We start from the raw sequence: 21,149 nt of genomic DNA, 5'->3' as shown, positions 1-21,149 counted from the left end.
TATCAATGTTCAATGTTGACATCATTTCTTCAACTTTATATTTAAGTGATTGAGACCGTATTCATAATTTGAAAGTAATATCAATGTCTTATGTTCATGTCAATATATGTTTCTATTGTTTCAACTTCTATTTCTCTCACATGTCCTGTATTGCTCTATTTTTTTACATGTCCTGTATGTTGGTGGATATTGATAGTTTAGGCTAGTAGAGTCCTTAGATGGACTGTTAGTATTGATGTTGACTGACATATTATAGAGAACTTTAGCGGTAATCATCTTCATAATCAAGATAACTACCGCTAAGGTTGTGGTAACATCAGTCAACATCAACAGTCCTTCTCAGGACTACATAACCTTGACGATCTTCATCTACTCACATACAGGACATGTAGGAGCAATAAAGTACAGGCGAGAGCAATACATGAGAGAGAAATAGAAATTGAAAAATAGAAACATATATTGACATGAACATAAGACATTGATATCGGCGTACTTTCCAAATTATGAATACGGTCAGGAGCAATTCAATTCACTTAAACCTTATATAAAAGTTGAATAAATGATGTTAACATTGAACATGGATATAAAACATGATTATATATAAACCAAATGTACATTTTAAACAGTTTCAAAAGTTTTCCAAGTTCTCAGGACTTCATAACATTGACGATCTTCATCTACTCACATACAGGACATGTGGGAGCAACACTATTCACATGCCTTTATTGCTCCCACATGTCCTTTAATGTCTCCAAATGTCCTGTATTGCTTCCAGAGGCGTAACTAGAACGTTAATTGGGGTGTATATTCATATATTCAGTTGTGCCCTACTGATTTCTTTTGAAATTTAATTCACCTTCAAAAGAAATCAGCAGGACAGAGCCGAATATATGAATATTCAACTTTACGTTCTAGTGGTAAGGAAACTTTTCAAAAATTTCAAGCGAAGTGAGAATCTTCACGAGGAAAACCAGGAAAGACAACATATACAAAATAGATAAAAAAATGATATTAACTTTTCCCAAGCAATTTTGATGGCCAAAACCTCTTTTGCAAATTATTTAATAAAAACAGTAAAACAAAAACAGACACTAAAATTACAAGCCAGTCCGTTTGAAGGAAGCCAGTTTAATCAAAGCGGTGGAAAACGCCAGGCATCATCCCATTCTCAAGAATCTTGTCAATGATTGTAACTCGATCTTATGTTACGAATATGGAGCAAATTTACGAGGAACGATTTTGATCTTTATTGGAATACGGTATGTTTTTAATATTCTCATATGTCTTCGATTGCTCCCGCATGTCCTGCATTGCTCCTACATGTCCTGCATTGCAATGCTTGTATTGCTTTACGTGTTCTGTATTGCTCCCAAATGCCGCATATTGCTTTCGAATTTCTTGTATAGCTCGTCACAGCCGCCATGTTGGTTGAATTTGACAAAGCAATTTTCTTTTTTCACAATTCAAATTTCAACCAACATGGCGAATATCTCTTTTTGCTTTGAATTTTTGGGAGAATAGCTGAAATGCACCTACTGCATGGCAAAGTTAAAAGAATAATTAAAATCGTGCACGATGGATTTCAAATTTGTCTACATTCATCATTTAAGAAACGGAGAACACCAGTACACTTAACATGTCTAGATAATTTAATTATTGCATATATCGACTATTATATCTAATATTTTAATTATGTAAGTTGTCGTGTTTTACCAAACACGACAGACGTCAAAAATGGCATTGTGACATGTCCACTTTTTAAAACAAAAATCTGTAGAGTATGCAAAACCAAATCATCGCCACGAAAGATTTAGGACTACCTGACCCAGAAACTCTCTGATTAGGATCATCGACCCAGACTGCCAAATCTCCTTCATTAACGTTTGCAATTTTCCCATGAACCTTTTGGGTCTCAGCATCAATGATGACGACAGTCTTCGATTTCGATGCAGGGGAAATAATCCATTTTCCGTTTATAAACAATTTTCGTGAAGCACCGTGTCGTCTTGTCTCAAGACGATCCACGTCATCGATATATTTCCAACGGCTGCTATCATTTCTTCCGGCCAGCTCCAAATCGACGACCGCCATTTTGTTTATGTAATCAAGCGTGACAAATACATAGTAGGTATCGGGATTTGTTTTCTTGGGGTAAAAAACCGCACGTGACACGCCTCCGGGGATCAAGAGTTGAGGGTGATGCTGGAAATCTGATCCAGAAAAAGAGAGGATGTTCATTCGACTGATGTTTCCACTGCGATATGTGGTAACGAGAAATCTGCCATTAGGCGAAACATAGGAGTAGCCAGGAAACCTGAAGGTTCGAGTTACAGTGTCATTGGAAGGGTTGATTTCAAGTGTGGAAACGCTGCGATAACGAGATCGACAGTCGACGTACACACGTTCATTGTAAAAGTTATATGCAATACTGTATGTGCCTGTGCATCCATGTGTTGTAAGATTCACGAAGCCCGCGTATGATTTTCCTTCCAAATTCAACTTATGAATGCCCGGATTACTGAAGTGAGTGACGTAGCCACGTTGACCTTCCAACAATGCTTTGTCGGCAATCATTCGACCATGTGTCCATCCTAAGTGACATATTGTACTCAGACAGGTTAAAATACTAAAACATTAATGATTAAATTAAATAAAGTCTATAATTTGCCCCGTCTCTTATTCATCTGCAATTCTTTTCTTATTTAATGAGCTGAATTTTGAACCGTGTTCCCGTTTTTGTCACTTCGAAATAAATAAACGTTGTAACTTTACGTACAATTTTGCTACCCTAACTCTAAGACTAAGAGCTCTTTTCCGCTCATCGCAAAATGTTCTCGCTGCGAGCTTGCGAGTCTGTTCGCGCGTTCAAAAAATTTTGTTCAATTAATTTAACTATGAATGTTTTATGCGGTGCGGTGTTTGAAATTAAATGAAGATATGATCTTCGCACTTTGTTGGACAATTTAAGCAATTGTCTCATGAACCTGAAAAAATCAGGTGACTCAACGGGATGGGATTTTTTCATGGGCTCGAATCCCGTTGAGTCACCTGATTTTTTCAGGTTCATGAGACAATTGCTTAAATTGTCCAACAAAGTGCGAAGATCATATCTTCATTTAATTTAACTATGCTGCAAGTCATGGTAAGCTCGCTGCAAGTACGTTTTGCGATGAGTGGTAAAGAGCCTTAAGTCGTACTGCACAACCTCATTGATTCATTTTGTATACAGAAAGTAATTTCTGAGTGTTTTATTATGTTCAATGTAACGTTGAACACATAAAAAACACATTTTACATCAAAAGAAAAATTTTAAATCGGTAGATCAACGACTACAAAGAGAGTTTCAGCTTGCTCATACGTCATACCCTCTAAAACTTCTATTTGCTCTCACCTGGAGAAATGTGAGCTCGTATGGCACGATGGGAACGATTTCGGGTGTTTGTCTTGATGACGTCAAATGTAGAGAGATTCCACGAATGTACCCAGATTTCCTTGCGCCAAGGCAGATAGTACAAACCGTAGGGTTGTGGATCGGTTTTTATGCTTTCTATTACTTGTCGCGTCGTCACATTAATCACGTGAACAGCATTTCCGGAAGCATCCAAGACGTAGACAGAACCGTCAACGACTTGCCCACCACTAAAAGAACATTCGCTCCTACAAACAGAAACAGGAGACATGCATATTCTATTTGTTAAATAGATATGTGATTTAAGGAAGTCCTACACCCATTTGAGCTGTTAATTTTATACTGTGTACGAAGTACGAGTTTAATACCCACCTTGACCGGCGGTTGTTTCCTCTGGTACAAAGTCCTGGAGAGGTGAGGTTGGTTATTTTGGTGACCAAGCTTTTAGTTTCCGGTTCAATGACATAAATACCATCACCGCCGAAGACGTAAGCGACGTTGTATTGTGAAGATGTTGCCTCAATCAAGACGCTTTGTTGGAAAACTTTTCAGATACAAAAGATAGTAAAAATATGTGATGCACCATCAAACCTTCCTTTAAATTGCTTTGAATAAACGATGAACATAAGAGCAACGTCATATACTAACTTGGGAGTTTCAAAGAGATTAAAGTAGTTAGTAAATAATCGCTTTGTTTAATAAAAGATATTAATTAACGGAGTAACACGGAAGTAGTATTTTACAAAAAAGCTGAAAGTGAATTTAAGCGTCAGTTTGACTGCAATGTTACGATAGAACAATATAGTTGAAAATAACTTTACGACAAAAAACCATCATAGTCTTGTAGAACAACTCAACAAAAATCGCGAATAGTCAAAAATTGGTTCATGCAGAAATCACAAGTTCAATATCCGTTGTAACGGATGTTGACAAGACCATTTGTATGCAAAGTCTGCTAGCTTACAGTGTCCAAAAGTGCTTGTGAATTTTAGACAATGTCAGAAATGAGGCCATTTAGTCAGGCTCGTCGATACGTGACAATGAAAGAAAACCATTGATCGTTCCAGTACTAATTTTTAAAGGGTGATAATAGCTATTAATTATCATGTTGTATGAAATTTTATAAAAAGCGCTCCAGGGAATGTCTCAAATAATAACTAATGGAGCATTCCCATTCGCCCAAAATGATTCATCGTGTCACAAGTCACAACGACATCGTTAGCGGGGATATATGTCAGTAAACAGCCCCCAAGAAACGTCTTCGCTTACCGTGGTGCAAGTTAACAACATGAACTACAAGCAAAGGGAACCTACGCACATAGAAAAGTTACTATAATGTTAAAGTTTTTAGACATAAGTGGATAATCGATACTACAGTGCAAAAGGAAGCTATTTTACACTTGACTTTAACTTTTGAATTTCTGATTGCGTTCGAAAGCTCCAACAAAGTTTGCTTCACCCCACATCTGACTTGAATATTTTTTTGAACTGCTTATAGCTTACCAATAAAAATCAACAACTTCACCACGACAAAGCGATCCATGGATAACGCAACAAGTCTTAACCACTTGATGTGATTCAATATTCGTATTGCAACGGTGTTTTGACGCTTTGTAATTTGCAAGATGAAATGCAATACATGATGAAAAGCTGTCAGCTTTATCGGCTGTGGCAATATCAAATAACACCCACTGCTTACGTCATAATTTGAATAATTAGACCGTGCGAACTGTCACGAAAACGGCAATATTATGGAAGACGGTAAGTTTTGCGCTTTGAATCACCCCTCCCCCCCACAGCTCAAAATGTCAAGCTACGCTACTCAGTTCGACTTTTCAAAAGTTGAAGCAAAATTGAGAATCCTTCAAAAGGAAAACAAGACATACGAAATAGACAAACTACCGTTAACTTTTTCCAGCCGTTTCCGATGGCCAAAATCTGTTTTGCAAGTTACGAGAACAGTTTTTTAACAAAAACAGTAACACAAAAACAAACACTGAAATCACAAGCGTGTACGTTAGCACGAAGCCAGTTTAATTTAAAAGGCGGGAAACTCAAAATATTATCACATTCTCAAGAATCTTGTGAATGATTGTAACTCGATCTTATGCTACAAATGTGGAGCGAATTTACGAGGAACGATTTAAATGGAGATACACGAGACATTTGCAAAAGAAAAATCAATGTGGTAGGCAGAACGTTTTTCCAATGAGATAATCCTCTTTGAGCTATTCAATCACAATAATTCCAATCTTCCCAAGCCCTATAAGAACTTCTCGTTAGATTCACCGGCATCCAAACCCACTGCATCTGATACAGACCCGATATTATCATTCCTGGAAAGAAATTATTTCCAATAAAGCATGAAGGAACATGTTTATACATTATGGAAGAACTAAAAATAGTAAGCACTAACAATAAGGAAGAACTTTATTCTCAGGAACAAAATCAAATGATAAAGTTTAAAGTCTCGCACCAGATTCCAACAACTCACATCTTACCTCAAAAGTTCAGCTAATTCTCGCTTGATTTTCTTCACAATCGGGAAACCCTCGTAAGCTATCGCCGAATATATTTGCACTAGACTTGCACCGGCTCGGATTTTCTCGTAAGCGTCTCGACCGTTCGATACTCCACCGACTCCAATAATGGGAAGCTCACCTGAAACAAGTAGAAACCTTTCATTGATTCATTCGAATAGAAACTCTTAAGTCTTAAGATGGAAAGAAAACAAGATGTATTGGCTTTCTATTTGTATATTTTACTGACGGATGACAGACATGTTTTTCTCTCTCGCATTTAAAATGACTTGGTCTGATCTCTTCCTGCACTGAAATAATCCATTCTATCAATGTTTCTTGCAAAACCAGTGAATTTCTCACTTTGATGATTGGAGAAGAACAGGAATACCTTTCGTTAACGTATACATCTCGCGAATGGTTTGCGTTGCAAGTTTTTTCAAAGGTTCGCCACTAAGACCACCCGTTTCGTGTTTGTGTTGGCTTCGCAGATCTTCAGGACGAGACGTTGTCGTGTTGCAGACGATTACACCGTCTACTTTATACTAAATAAAATGGACGTTCCGCTACAACAACATGAGGAGAGTCGTGTTGCAGACGATTACACCGTCTACTTTGTACTAAATAAAATGGACGTTCCGCTACAACAACATGAGGAGAATTTATCAAGGAGTAGAAGCTGAAAAGTTGAAACTTTGTCATCCGCTTTCTTTCAACTGACGTACAGAATTCAAATAAAAATCTTTGGTCCCGACCAATTTTTGCTAAAAATCCCTTTAAGAGCAGAAAAATGTAAAGGTCAGGACTTACGGGAGCTTTAGTAATGACGTCAGCGATGTCTTCCTTCGCCTGCGGTGTTAGGTCAGCGGCAATTTTCACCAAGATGGGTGGACGACTTTGGGTAAGTTCATCTCGTGCCTTTATAACCTAAGAAGAAAATGAAAAATTTTCAATAATCCATTTAAATGTTCCGTCATTAATTCAGCTAAGAAATGTTAAGACGATACCTTTTCTAATAAATTTCTTAGTTCTTTCTTGCCTTGTAAGGACCTCAAACCAGGTGTGTTTGGCGAGGACACGTTGATGGTCAAGTAGTCAGCAAAAGGGGCAAATTTCTTGACACCAGAAACATAATCTTCTGCAGCACATGTGGACGTCTTGTTTTTGCCCAAATTAATGCCCAGGACTCCTTGGTTGACGCGCCGTTTTTCATTAGTCAATCGATTGATCACTACATCGTGACCGACGCTGTTGAAACCATACCTAAAGATGTTCAACATTGAGGTTTTTAAGCAGGTTGTGATACTGGCAAGAACAAAACAGTTCAATCAGTTTCACTTCAATATTTTCCTTGAGAAAATGCCAGGAAGCACCCAGGCTGCCCAACTTTTTACAAAAAGCAAAAATTCAAAGGGGCTTTTAGGAAATAACATCAATAGCAATGAAATAAAAAGGATTTCGCTAGCTCGAATTTTATTGAATGAAGATATGCCGGTTCTTCGTCTGGCTGCCATTTTATCAATGCTGGTTAGTTGTCTGGCTGCCATTTTATCAATGCTGGTTAGTTCTCTGGCTGCCATTTTATCAATGCAAATAGAGAGATGTGGTCTCTCGACATGTTCAAATATCGAGTTAGAAGTAGTAAATAACTGCTGCATAACCTACCTATTAATGATAGCTTTATCCTGCTTTAACCTGAAGACACGAGGTCTCTCATTTCCTGGTTGTGCTAGTGGTGTAATACTCCCAATCTCAACAAAACCAAAGCCAATCTTGAACATTCCTTCGATGCATTCACCATGTTTATCAAAACCAGCGGCGAGACCAATTGGATTTGGAAATATTTTGCCAAACAATTTCGACTCCTATAATGAACATCCTTTATGTAAAATATTGTCATAGAGGAACCCAAATCAACCAGTTTCGTACCAAAGCTTTATCAGGCATGCTTCTGTCTTTAGGTACCAGGCTGTGAGCGGCCAGTTTCACAGCCAGTGTGTGAGCATTCTCAGGGTCAATGTATGCTACTGCTGGCATTAAAATTGATCGATAAAGAAGTTCATGACCAGTGAATGAGCCATAAACCAAGACTGCGGATGCAATACCACCACAAGTCAATATTCCATACTTTAGCTTTCTCCAAACCTGTATGGTCAAATAATAACATTTCAATGGATTCTACTAGTAGCATAGCACATCCACAAGTGTGTTCGTCTAATACTGATTACAGATCATTAACTTCCTTTAAGATCTATTCCTTTTACTGTGAGTAAACACCAAAACATTTGAAAGTCATTGATTAACATCATGTCTTTAATTTCAACGCTTTTTCACAATAAAACCTTTTCTAAAATACATACGTTTCTCGTACTCCTGGACATATTTAGATGCTCAATGGAATTTCAAATTCAATCAGAGAAAATTGAGACTCGCCAATGATCTCTCTCGGACCGTTGAGACCACGGGGAGTTTTAGGACCAGAAGGACCATTGGAGTTAGGTGCTTCCATTTGTAAGAACATTTTATGATTTAATTATAAATATGATATTTATAAATTTAAAGGTTTTTGTTAAGGTTTTTAAAAAAATGAGCTTTTAGGCAATCAAATTTATGCTATCGTTTCAGGGTAAACATAGTCGTTTGATTTACTTTCAAATGAATTTATCAAATTATATTTTGGTGTGCAATAAGATAATAGCAGAAAAAGTTGGTAATATAAAATGTAAATGTCGCTCTAAAGCGCAAAATGCTAAAAAACATTCTGATAAAACAATAAAAAATTGGAAAAAAATACATTGTACATTAAAATTCAAGAAAATTTATGATGGACCAAAATCATGAATTTTTTGCTCGAACATTCAGAAAGTGAAGCTCAGTAATGTGAAATGGAAGCACGACCATGGCAACGCCATTGGAAATATTTTAACAAAGATTTGTGAATTTGTCATCTGTGAAATACGGTAAAAAAATGGTAAGAAAGACGATTTGAATTTTCTTAAACTCATTAAATATGATTTGTAGCTTCTTTTAAATCATCGGCGCTTATGTTTCTATCGTTTTTGCGTTTCTTTTAGTCGGAAGTCGAGGAAACTTTGAAGCGTATTCAAGCTCACAAGGGAGTGATCGGTATCATCGTTGTGAATCAAGAAGGTGCGTCGTTATATCGTTAAAATCATTAGTATTACCAAATAATGTCTTCTAGTATATCGCTTTTTATGTGTATGAAATGAGCGGAACAAAGTTTGTCGTGGACAAATGTTTTTTAATGTGTTTTTTCTTAATGAAGGCATACCAATTCGTACGACCCTTGATAACTCAACTACAGTTCAATATTCTGGTCTCATTCATCAACTGACTGCGAAAGCCAGGGGAACAGTCCGAGATATTGACCCACAGGTTAGCTAAATAATTTTTATGCAGGCTACATACTACCCAATCAGTTTAACATATGTGTGATTTTCCAGAATGATTTGACATTTTTGAGAATTCGCTCCAAGAAGCATGAAATAATGGTTGCTCCAGGTATGTGGAGAAAAAATTAGGACAGTCAACATGTTTAGTCTTGTTATTTGTTAAATGCACACCCCACTCTAAAACCCCCGCCCAAAAAAAAATGAGGGTTATTCTATAATCTTGGACTGACTTTTGTAGTGTGTTTGTATTTGATAAATACACCCTTTATTTTATTCCCAATTACTTTTTTTATTTTTAATCAATTTCTGCTCCAACTTTTCATACATGTCACCAAAGCTATGGGCGTTGAAAATCTCCCACTCCCCTGGGTTTTCGGCAAAAACATTTGCCATTGTCTATCAGAAAGTGACTATCTCAAGGAGTGCTAATTAAAAAATAGTTGTATTTCCTTTATGTGATAAGTTTGGTATCTTTGAGCTGAGGTTTTATTCTATTTATTGTCCAATTTATATTGTAGCCTTTTGCTTTGAAACAATCAAATTAGCTTTGTAAGGAATGTATTTGACAATTCACTGAAGTTGAATGAAATTGAAAAGTTGTAAAGATCAAAAAAATCCATTGAGATAGTTGAAAATTTTTTGAAGTCGTTTCATTATCTTCAATTTTTCTAGACAAGGAATATCTTCTAATAGTCATTCAAAATCCGTCTGTTTGAAGAAAGGATCTAAAACCGTTTACAAAAAAGATATTTTCTTGCACTTAGATTGCAATGTCTTCCACTCCATATAAGCGATTATGTTTTTCATTTGTATAAATATATAAATATGTTTACAATAAAGTTATGTAGTGAATGGTTTTAAAAAATGTGGTATTGTTACATGTTTGAAGATATTGCATAGGTTAGTACATTCCTGAGAAGGACTGTCGGTGTTTGTGTTGACTGACACTTTGATAACCGTGGCGGTAGCAATCTTAGGAGTTGAGAATGTCGAAAAATCTATCAGCACTAACACCAACAATCTTTCTCCAAGACTGCACTAACCTGAATAATCAATATGTACAAACCAGTGTGTGAATTAACGGTGTGCAATGTGCAATTTGCACATCGTTTTAGCTGAAATGTAAACAATTGCACATCACTTTTTCAAGCGATGTGCAAAAATCAGTAATTTTAACGAAAAACACTGTTGTAAATCATATGAATTTGTTCACGTTTAAAAATATTAATTTAACAATTAGCGCTATATAATAATTAACGTAATATCACTTTGATTATGCCTCTAAAGAAACACTTTTGTCAAAAAAAATTGCACATCGTTTTTTCTGAGCTAATTCGCACACTGGTACAAACACATAAAAGTTATAATCAAATATTTTTATCACTGAGGAATGCACGTACTATTTTAAAATTGTGACATGCAAATAGATTTGTGAGGTTACTGTTTCCAAAATAACTTCAATTTGTGGCGGGCAACTTCATTATATTTTGAAAAGCATTGTACATTTCAGTCCTTAGAGAAAAAGTCTGTTGTTCGGAACTGTTTTTTTAAAAACTCTACCATTTATCATTGACCCATATTTAATGTTCTTTTCAAAAGCAACTGTACGTAAGGCTAGGCTACAGACTTTTGAACAAACAAGGCCAGTCATGTTAATTTGTGAATGGCTCACAAAAATAGATTACTTTGTATGTCCATGTTCAAAAGCATACTTTACACTTAAGTTGTTCCATATGGCTTCAGCATTTCCACTGGGAAAGAATTCTACTGTAGGCCTTTTAATGAGAATTACTTTAGTTGATTTCATGTTAAGAAGTGATGATCAAAGCCAAGTTAGTTGGTTGGGATCCAGCCATCAAATGAGAATTCTTTCATTTTGGAAATTTATTCTTTTATATCACAGTTAATATCTTCATTGAAACTTCCAATGTGCATTCAATATACAAATGCGCCAACATTTCATAAATTAATTTAAAATAATTTATACATTGATCAGTAATACTCTTTAGTAGAACTATTTAACATTTTATGACTCTCCTACAGTACTAACTGACTCTCATGCCTTTTGTTACAAAAAATCCAAGACTTAAAATATCTCATGCATTTAGTTCAGGTTGCTTCTCTTAATCTCTTCAACAACAAACCACAACTACGACATCACCATAGGCAGAAAAAAGTTCAACGTGGGAAGTTATATAGTATACCAGTTAAGTTGTTACCCAAAATGAAATGTGCAATCATACAAACCAACTGGTTATTTGAATTCAACTGAAATGGTTGTTTCAAACAATCTAATTAACCACCCTTGGTTCATAATCCATAAAAATTATCATAGCACAGATGAATGTGGTGAGACTCTCGGTTGTTGTGACACTTGAGGTAATCGATTCATTGCCAGAGCTTCGTGGTTCAATGTTTTCGGTTTGTGTCCCTTGGCTGTCTTGAAATGCTGAATAAAAACCCCTGCTATAGAAATAACAGGAAAAATTGATAGCACAATCCACGAGAAGAAGCAAAGCTTTCGATACTCCATTCCATAAATAATATGTTGTATGTGTTGAACAAATAGCAAGTCTTCAATAAAATAGTCGAGACCACCAGCGATGAATGTTCCACCAATCATAGAGGTTCCAAGTATAATAAATGTCCGCTTCCACCAAAGGCATAAACTTGCAAATATTATGCTCATTAGAAGAATAATCAACACAGGTTCCGCAAAGGAGCCAAATGAAGTAATTTCAGAAACTATGAGGATGACCAAACAGCCAAGACTAAATCCTGTACCAATCCCCGTTAGGAACATCCCACAATAAATCACACTTGATGACAGTATTGACCCAAACAAACCGGCTGAGCCAACAACTAGGATCTCAATTCCTAAACTTAAATCAAACTTGTAGTCAACTATGGCATACCCAAGCAGAGCCGCAACAGAGAAGCCAATCAACGAGAAGGAGGTTCTGGCTTGCTTGTAGCCTGAAAAGTTGAAACGTAATCATTGAATTAGCTGTGCACACATATTTAAAGCATTTAAATTAGTTAGCAATTAGTGTTTGTAACTATTGAAAATCTATAAGATTACGTATTGATCATGAACTATAAGTTTTAATCTACAAATGTATGACCACGGATAAAAACGCTTGTCCATAAAGCTTGTGCAACTGAAAACGGGATGGGACCAAATGAATACTGTATCGACAATGGAGGAAAGTTATATAAATGTCACAATCAACGCGTTGAATACCAAATATCGATGATGTTCGTTCGTCTATTTAAAGGTTAATTCCCAAAGTTATGACAGTGGTCGATTTATTATTCATGTTAAAACGCAGGAATGAAAATACCTAACACTTTAAGTACATCAACAGGTAACAGGTCGGCGTCGCCTTTGTAGAAAGCTACCTCAGTTCTCATTGAATAAAATCTAAAGTAAACTTCCCACAAACAAAAAATAATCCCTTCAATTGAAACAAAAATGGAAAAACTAAGAAAAATTAAATTAAACAAAGGCAGAGCGTTTCATCTTTCGAAAATCGCGAGCAATTTCAAGCTATTTGGCGAATGCAATGAATACAATTTTGAAAATGTCGATATTCTCAAAATATTCAAAATATTCACAATATTCCTTACCAAGCACAAAAAGAACACAGCCATCGATGATAAGAAAACCACCGACAATCGATTTTGCAATTGAGTACGACGGTCTAACATCACTCCATTCGCAAGAGTCGAAATGTGTAACCGTTTTATTTTTCAACTTCGAGTACAGTGTGCTGTTTCCTCCTGTGTCATTCGTAGAATTTCCAGCAAATACGGGCCACAAGAAGGACAGATAAAGGCCCACAATATAAATTATGTGATTCGGAGTCATCGTGTAGTACACGCCTTATGGTTTGTTTCGCTAAGTACCTTAAAACGTTAAGATAGAATTCAAGTTAACCACGAGATCCATAAAGCAATCAAATAGCGATTAAATAAACAATATGTAAGAAATAGTCCTATACGAACCTTTGTTTGATCAAATACGAAAGGAAACAGAAGAAATAGTAATTTGATACCACTGATTTGATATATAGAATAGCTTCAGCAACCTATAAATTTACGTCCTATCGTAAATTTTCAACCACAAAAAAATTAACATAAGTACATAATAAAACAAACCGTGGACTTTTGTTAACCGCACGTAAATATCCCTTGTTTTCTAAGCATGAGTCAGATTTACTTAAAAAAACATGTAAACATCTGTTGTCATCGGTTGTTATACTTTTTTGTCACATGCGACCATCATTCATTTAAATTTTACTCCGCTCGACAATCCCACTTCCGGTTTCGCACGGACTTTGTGCTTTGTAATTATGAGGTAGTTATGGATAATTTAGGGTAATTTACATTTAATGGCGAGAGCACCTCCATGGTAACAGAGGCACGCTGATGGTTGTCATGTTGCTATTTAAGGAAAAACCATGTTGGTGACCAGGTCAGACAACTTTTTAACCATTAATTTTTGCTATCCATCTTGTAGAATCATCTTATAAATAAAATATGGCGGCTCAGAAGGCATTTTACTATTTTCATACCATTTTACTATATTCTGCTGACTCAGCTCGACCTGCTTTATTTCATGGCACAGGAATTTAACGAGAACAATCCGAAAATAAATCGACCATCAACCGAAGAGATCTCGGTTTTCGTAAGGTTTTTTGAGCAATGGAATTTCGCATGCTCTTCAACATGGATTTAACGAGAACAATCCGAAAATAAATCGACCATCAACCGAAGAGGTCTCGGTTTTCGTAAGGTTTTTTGAGCAATGGAATTTCGTATGCTCTTCAACATGGCCGCGTGATAAGTTTATTTTTAATTTGTTGTTTGTGGAAGACGGAGTTGTCGAGTACATATTTGGTCGTTCGCGAACAAAATACAGCAATTTAGTTAAGGTATGTTAAATAAAATTATAATTTTTACTTTTTTTTCATTGTTAAGATGTTAAGTATTGCTACCTTTCACAAAAATAATTAAGGTAACAAAAATTTATAGACCTTCATTTTTATACCATGCACGATATATTTTTTGGCCAAACAGCATAAAAGTTTGTGATGCATTACGTAACGTCACACTACAGCGTTCGTCATCGTTTGTTATCACAATGCATCACAGAACATATTAATAAATCCCAGACACTGATCACAATGCATCGCACCACATCACAATGCATCACACTACATCACAATGCATCACAATGCATCACACTACATCACAATGTATCACACTACATCACAATGCATCACAATGTATCACAATGTATCACAATGCATCACAATGTATCACACTACATCACAATGTATCACAATCCATCACAATGTATCACAATGCATCACAATGCATCACACTACATCACAATGTATCACAATCCATCACACTACATCACAATGTATCACACTACATCACAATGCATCACAATGTATCACAATGCATCACAATCCATCACAATGCATCACAATGTATCACAATCCATCACAATGCATCACAATCCATCACAATGTATCACAATGCATCACACTACATCACACTACATCACAATGCATCACAATGCATCACAATCCATCACAATGCATCACAATGCATCACAATGCATCACAATGTATCACAATCCATCACAATCCATCACAATGTATCACAATCCATCACAATGCATCACAATGCATCACAATGCATCACAATGTATCACAATCCATCACAATCCATCACAATGCATCACAATGTATCACAATCCATCACAATGCATCACAATGCATCACAATGCATCACAATGCATCAAATGTATCACAATCCATCACAATCCATCACAATGCATCACAATGTATCACAATCCATCACAATGCATCACAATGTATCACAATGCATCACACTACATCACAATGTATCACAATCCATCACAATACATCACAATGCATCACAATGTATCACAATGTATCACAATGCATCACACTACATCACAATGTATCACAATCCATCACAATGTATCACACTACATCACAATGCATCACAATGTATCACAATCCATCACAATGCATCACACTACATCACAATGTATCACACTACATCACAATGCATCACAATGTATCACAATGCATCACAATGTATCACACTACATCACAATGCATCACAATGTATCACAATGCATCACAATGTATCACAATCCATCACACTACATCACAATGTATCACGCTACATCACAATGCATCACAATGTATCACAATGCATCACAATCCATCACAATGCATCACAATGTATCACAATCCATCACAATGCATCACAATCCATCACAATGTATCACAATGCATCACACTACATCACACTACATCACAATGCATCACAATGCATCACAATCCATCACAATGCATCACAATGCATCACAATGTATCACAATCCATCACAATCCATCACAATGCATCACAATGTATCACAATCCATCACAATGCATCACAATGTATCACAATCCATCACAATGCATCACAATCCATCACAATGTATCACAATCCATCACAACGCCATCTGATGCGCGATATATTTTTTGCTACTTTGGCTAGCAATATTGTGATGCATCACACGACATCACACTATCACACTCGAATGACGTAATGTCCGCAGTGTCGCATTCGTCTTTCTCCCAAAAATACTCGATGAAAACTCTCCTCACTGACAATTTAATACATTCCGTTTATTTTTACGTCTTAATACTCAATAATTCGAGCGAAAAAAGTTTGCAAAACACTTGCAAATATCGAGCAAGAGTCTGCCATTATACTTTTTTATTTACAATTTTGCATGGACAATTATATGATATGTCACCTATAGCAGTGTAGGTAGGTTCTTAGCCAATTGCAATCGAGATTGCTTAATATGCATAATAATAGTATTTCCTATGACTTCTGACTGGGAAAAGCCAAAGTCATTTCTCACTGGATCACTGGGGAAAGCCGAAATCATTTCTGACTAGGAAAAGCTGAAAATATGTCGAAGCGCAGGCGTAACAATTGTCAATCGGTTGACGATTTGCGAAAAGATGTCAACGAGGAACTACATCAAGAATATGTGGCGTCGAGGATATTAAGTGATATCGAATCTATTAATTTGAAAGTCTGCAATGATCTAAATGTTGATGTAATTCTGTTTGTTCTTGTTTTGAAATATGGGTTGTCACTTGTGTGCTCTATTGCCAATGTTGCGTCTTCTTTGCTTGTACTCCCCGTGAATGTACGTAAAGAAGTGTTGGCTTTGGTATGTCCCAATTTAGAAGAAGAAGATGGAAATGTTCTTTTACAGTCCGCTTCTAAATTAAAAGTTCCTAGTACAACCGATAGGAAGTTGCATGTATTTACACCTTCATGCTCCAAATGTATTAAGTGCAACCATGATCTTGTGAGCTACAATAAGCCAGTAAAGTTCAGGTACACGATCTTTCTGGAACTACCGATGGAGTGAAAGTTTCGCTTAGATGCAATCGCTGTAATTTGCTTTATGGATATTCCAAGTACGGTAATGGGAAAGATGGCTGGATGTTATATCCCGAACAAAGAAAAATGATCGAGGCTACGGATCTCTGTTTTGTTGATTCAACTTTGCTTCAGTGGCAGCTGTCACTCGCGTAAGTTACAATATAATCACTTGATTAATTAATGTTAAAATAGCAAGTAGATTTTACAAATGAAACATGTTTTCTATAGTTGTCATTCGTGGGTATCATTTAACGGTTTTTCTGAAGCGTTTAATGAAGTATACAATGGCAGTAAGAGAACGATATGTTGTAGATCTGTATTACTGTTATCACGTTGTTACAGTTTTTGATGGTAAGCATTATTTGCGTTTTATATAAAGATTTTGGAGAGAAACAAGTTGCTGCTTCATTTTGGGTCGGCGAGATGGAGAATGAGTTGAGGGAATTGGGGCAACTGGACTTTTTTGGTTTGCTTAAAGAAGATGGGGACTCTTCTAGGTTCTAGAACAAATCGACAAAATTAGGGCGAGAAGTTTGTACGAGCATACATCAGATGATTGTTCTGATACTTGCAAAGAGCGCGGTAAGTTAGATGCAATTGTATTTTAAAATTAGTTTAAAAGCTATAAATATATTCTATTGGAAAATAGCTGTGATTCTCATCAGGCTAAGATATTTTCGTAATCAAACTTATAGGATGTGGAAGGCTATGGGTTGCCGATGGAATATGGAAATTAATGTTTCCTCATTGCATGATGCGTAGAAAGGTACTTATCTTAGTTTTATATAAAATTACTCCTTTGCTTTTCGTAACTTAATAATATTATATGAAATTGTTTTCAGAATTTTGTAAAAGGTATTCCATTGCTGAACTATCCCAATGTATGCACTGAGTCGCCTCAGCATGGAAAGGCATTCTGCGAACAGCATGTGCAATATTTGGAAAAAACTTCCTAATGTACCCACTAGTGTGCGTGGATTTTAAGATATTGTGGTGTGAAGCCAAGTAACATAGGTATGTACTCCAAAATTGTCATGACTATAATCATGCTTGAGAATAAAGTCCGATTTTTCATGATCAATTCGAGATACATTAACAGAGCTTTTACACTTAATCACAACTGCTCTTGCTTTGGTATATAGTATTTTGCAGGGAAATTGGTACCCCTTTCTCTAAATTTATCTCAATGATATGTGTATTACAGAGCTGACAGAAAATTACTACAAAGAATTACTCTATTTTATAGGTGAAGAATTGATTGACGACACAGGTCTGCTTTCTAACAATGACGTGTCAAAAATGGACGAAACACTGGGAAAGCTTGATAAAGATGACGACACTTTTCCAGTAGGAAATAGTGTTGTGGAGTCACAAGGTATATTTGTCTAAAATTTGTTTATTTCACAATATGAAAAACAGTTTTACATTGTAGCTAATATAGTAATATATATCAGTGAAACCTAAGTTTTCCTACTAACGTAAAAGTGGTCGTTAATGACAGTGTGTTATAAAGCAGGTTTGTGAATGACGGCATGAATTTGAATTTTTTTAACCTCATCCATATTATATATATGATGAAATTTCAATACATTGGTACCGATAATTAATAACTTATTATTTTTTTAAGATAGAAAAATAACTTTTTATGACAGCATTTGGATTATAGTTATACATGCACGCGTGATGGTGGGGAAATTGTTACTTTGGATTATTTTGATTTTGCGTGCTTTTTCTTTGCCTTCTCGCACTTTCAATGTTTATAAAAGTGTGGCGTCAAAAGTTTCAGGCCTCAAGCCTCAAAGTCATTCTTTTGTAAATGAAAACCAAATCTCTTGACAAATTTCTTGTCGGTTAGAACTTAGAAAGCCTTGTGTAGGTGTTTCATTCTTTTTGAACAATGCATGGAACAACAAAGCAGTGTATTGTGTGTCGTTTCTAAACACAATTGATAACTAGTGCTAACGCTAATTTGTTCCATATAGGCAATGCTGAGTTCGTTAATAATGAGCCAGATGCAATTAAAGCTATTTTAAGAGATTGTGTTGAACCAACAAAACAAAATGCAATAAGGAAACTGGGGAAAACAAAGACTTCAAAAGTGGTCAAGAGGGCATTTGTTTATAGTTAGAGGAGGAGGAATAATCGATAAATGGAGTCCTCTTTATAGGTAAGCACAGAGAATGCTTGACAAAAGCGCATCTTCAGAAAAACTTTGTATTTATTATACATTTACATAACAATTAATTTTTTTCAGATCTGAAAGCCCTTCTCAAGTGTTTTGATAACTCTTTCTTGGCTGCGCATTATGTTAAAGGAAATCAACCCAATGAATTGAGTTCCGTTTTTTCATATGACAACATGTGCCACCTAGATGGCTTACAAGCAGCGAAAAAGTTTTGCCTTGGTCTCAACCATGGGATAAAGCATGGCTGTCAATTCGTAAAATAATTGATAGCCTTCATATAAAAAATCACAAAGACGAGAAATGCCTGGAGAAATACAATCCTTTGCCTTTAAAAACTGAAATCCCAAATGGAAATACAATGGCTGCTGAACAGACTTTCGTCTGGCTTTCCAGGTTTAAGAAGATACTGTGTGCTATGCCCAAAGTACATCATTTGTTTTACTTACATAGAATGGTAAAGCACAGAAACAAATATACTGTTAGATGCTATAAGACTGGTAAAAAACCTCTTTTACCAGTCGTTCGTAAGACGGAAAGTTAATTCATTCCCTTTTTATTTACGCATCTGTAATTGGAGATGAGCAATTATATATGCATGGTCGATTATCTACAACAAACAAATAATAGTCATTTTTACTAGTATTGAATTGCGTGGTTCATTCAACCTTCATTTCTTTAAAATTTTATTTTATCACTTTATTGCGTTTCGATTAACCTGTTTTGACTATTAATGTTCATTCGAAAATCACCCCCCCTCCATTCCCCCCCGCTAGGTATCGTCTATTAATCGAATTGTCTCATCTCTAAATATAATCAAGCATTCCTTTGAACAATTTCATCACAATTCCTAGTTTTTTCAACAAGTTATATTGAATAAAAACATACAACATTAGTATTAAAAAATCAAGTTTCATTAAACGTTGAATTAAAATATGTACATATATGCCAGTTAGTGGTCACTTGCTGTTAGTTCCTCCGCAACTTCGACAGACCCTTAACTATTACTATATGTAACTAATGTCTAATTATTTTACCAAGGATCAGTGTCTGGTACAGGTTTAAGTTTCAAACAGAATGAAGAGACCATGTCGTAATAACTGTTTCCTGGACATCAAAAAATTGAAAGAATACCTTCTACATGTCAATGGTGCCTTAACCCTTTAAGTCCCAAGTTTATTTTAGAGAAAAAATGAAATAGCGAACAATAACAAAATAAAGTTATAATAAAAGCCAACATTTACTAAACTACATACAAATCATATATCAATTTAAAGCTAATATAATGAAGAATTTAATTGTAGTGTTCAAAATAGGATAAAATCGTTTCCATGGCGACACAAGGTGTCAATTACAGAAGTGATAATATTTTCAAACTAAAACATTCAATTTAAAGATAAAGTTCTCGGAATATTCTTTAGATGTAATTGCTTACTACTGCTCACAAAAGCCTGTATTATGCTTTCAGATGATGTATAACTTTTCTTATTGTGATGCATTGTGATGATGCATGTGATACATTGTGATGCATTGTGATGTAGTGTGATACATTGTGATGCATTGTGATGCATTGTGATGGATTGTGATGCATTGTGATGTAGTGTGATACATTGTGATGCATTGTGATGCATTGTGATGGATTGTGATACATTGTGATGCATTGTGATGCATTGTGATGCATTGTGATGCATTGTGATGCATTGTGATGGATTGTGATACATTGTGATGCATTGTGATGCATTGTGATGCATTGTGATGCATTGTGATGGATTGTGATACATTGTGATGCATTGTGATGCATTGTGATGCATTGTGATGCATTGTGATGGATGATACATTGTGATGCATTGTGATGCATTGTGATGGATTGTGATGCATTGTGATGTAGTGTGATGCATTGTGATGGATTGTGATACATTGTGATGCATTGTGATGCATTGTGATGCATTGTGATGCGTTGTGTATACCATGCACGATATATTTTTTGGCCAAACAGCATAAAAGTTTGTGATGCATTACGTAACGTCACACTACAGCGTTCGTCATCGTTTGTTATCACAATGCATCACAGAACATATTAATAAATCCCAGACACTGATCACAATGCATCGCACCACATCACAATGC

The 21,149-nt window shown here is 35.8% G+C and overlaps 5 protein-coding genes and 1 long non-coding RNA gene across 7 annotated transcripts; 3 read left to right on the top strand and 3 right to left on the bottom strand.

Annotated features, from left to right (window-relative positions):
• Positions 1 to 1,576: 1,576 nt before the first annotated feature.
• LOC124459045 (follistatin-related protein 5-like) lies at positions 1,577 to 5,063 on the bottom strand. The gene is made up of 4 exons (XM_047008614.1): positions 4,913 to 5,063; positions 3,782 to 3,953; positions 3,392 to 3,657; positions 1,577 to 2,591 (listed from the first exon to the last, which is right to left on the bottom strand). Exons 1-4 carry the CDS (start codon positions 4,950 to 4,952, stop codon positions 1,759 to 1,761), a joined length of 1,311 nt encoding a protein of 436 aa, XP_046864570.1. The 5' UTR covers positions 4,953 to 5,063; the 3' UTR covers positions 1,577 to 1,758.
• Positions 5,064 to 5,422: 359 nt separating this feature from the next.
• Positions 5,423 to 8,401, bottom strand: LOC124459046 (dihydroorotate dehydrogenase (quinone), mitochondrial-like). The gene is made up of 8 exons (XM_047008615.1): positions 8,289 to 8,401; positions 7,858 to 8,073; positions 7,594 to 7,793; positions 6,936 to 7,191; positions 6,739 to 6,855; positions 6,320 to 6,473; positions 5,911 to 6,070; positions 5,423 to 5,745 (listed from the first exon to the last, which is right to left on the bottom strand). Exons 1-8 carry the CDS (start codon positions 8,307 to 8,309, stop codon positions 5,673 to 5,675), a joined length of 1,197 nt encoding a protein of 398 aa, XP_046864571.1. The 5' UTR covers positions 8,310 to 8,401; the 3' UTR covers positions 5,423 to 5,672.
• Positions 8,402 to 8,814: 413 nt separating this feature from the next.
• LOC124459061 (dynein light chain roadblock-type 2) lies at positions 8,815 to 10,206 on the top strand. The gene is made up of 5 exons (XM_047008633.1): positions 8,815 to 8,899; positions 9,003 to 9,078; positions 9,215 to 9,324; positions 9,393 to 9,450; positions 10,014 to 10,206. Exons 1-5 carry the CDS (start codon positions 8,897 to 8,899, stop codon positions 10,055 to 10,057), a joined length of 291 nt encoding a protein of 96 aa, XP_046864589.1. The 5' UTR covers positions 8,815 to 8,896; the 3' UTR covers positions 10,058 to 10,206.
• A 1,004-nt stretch (positions 10,207 to 11,210) lies between these two features.
• On the bottom strand, positions 11,211 to 13,592 carry LOC124459050 (transmembrane protein 198-like). Of its 2 annotated transcripts, XM_047008618.1 has the most exons (4): positions 13,503 to 13,576; positions 13,350 to 13,432; positions 12,972 to 13,250; positions 11,211 to 12,317 (listed from the first exon to the last, which is right to left on the bottom strand). In XM_047008618.1, the coding sequence occupies exons 3-4, from the start codon at positions 13,210 to 13,212 to the stop codon at positions 11,671 to 11,673; spliced, it is 888 nt and encodes a 295-aa protein (XP_046864574.1). In that variant the 5' UTR covers positions 13,213 to 13,250; positions 13,350 to 13,432; positions 13,503 to 13,576; the 3' UTR covers positions 11,211 to 11,670. The 2 variants fall into 2 exon arrangements, with proteins under 2 accessions (XP_046864574.1, XP_046864575.1); XM_047008619.1 differs by having other exon boundaries at positions 13,350 to 13,592.
• A 2,763-nt stretch (positions 13,593 to 16,355) lies between these two features.
• Positions 16,356 to 17,573, top strand: LOC124459116. Its single transcript, XM_047008644.1, has 4 exons — positions 16,356 to 16,692; positions 16,779 to 16,989; positions 17,069 to 17,130; positions 17,220 to 17,573. Exons 1-4 carry the CDS (start codon positions 16,356 to 16,358, stop codon positions 17,342 to 17,344), a joined length of 735 nt encoding a protein of 244 aa, XP_046864600.1. The 3' UTR covers positions 17,345 to 17,573.
• Positions 17,574 to 17,818: 245 nt separating this feature from the next.
• LOC124459115 lies at positions 17,819 to 18,887 on the top strand. The gene is made up of 3 exons (XR_006953475.1): positions 17,819 to 17,854; positions 18,087 to 18,215; positions 18,823 to 18,887. It is a non-coding gene; the product is annotated as an uncharacterized LOC124459115 (long non-coding RNA).
• The last annotated feature ends 2,262 nt before the right edge of the window (positions 18,888 to 21,149 follow it).

This window comes from Xenia sp. Carnegie-2017, unplaced genomic scaffold (assembly GCF_021976095.1).
Source record: "Xenia sp. Carnegie-2017 unplaced genomic scaffold, XeniaSp_v1 HiC_scaffold_64, whole genome shotgun sequence".
Classification (NCBI taxonomy): Eukaryota; Metazoa; Cnidaria; class Anthozoa; order Malacalcyonacea; family Xeniidae; genus Xenia; species Xenia sp. Carnegie-2017.
This window is presented reverse-complemented; position numbering and strand designations above follow the sequence as displayed.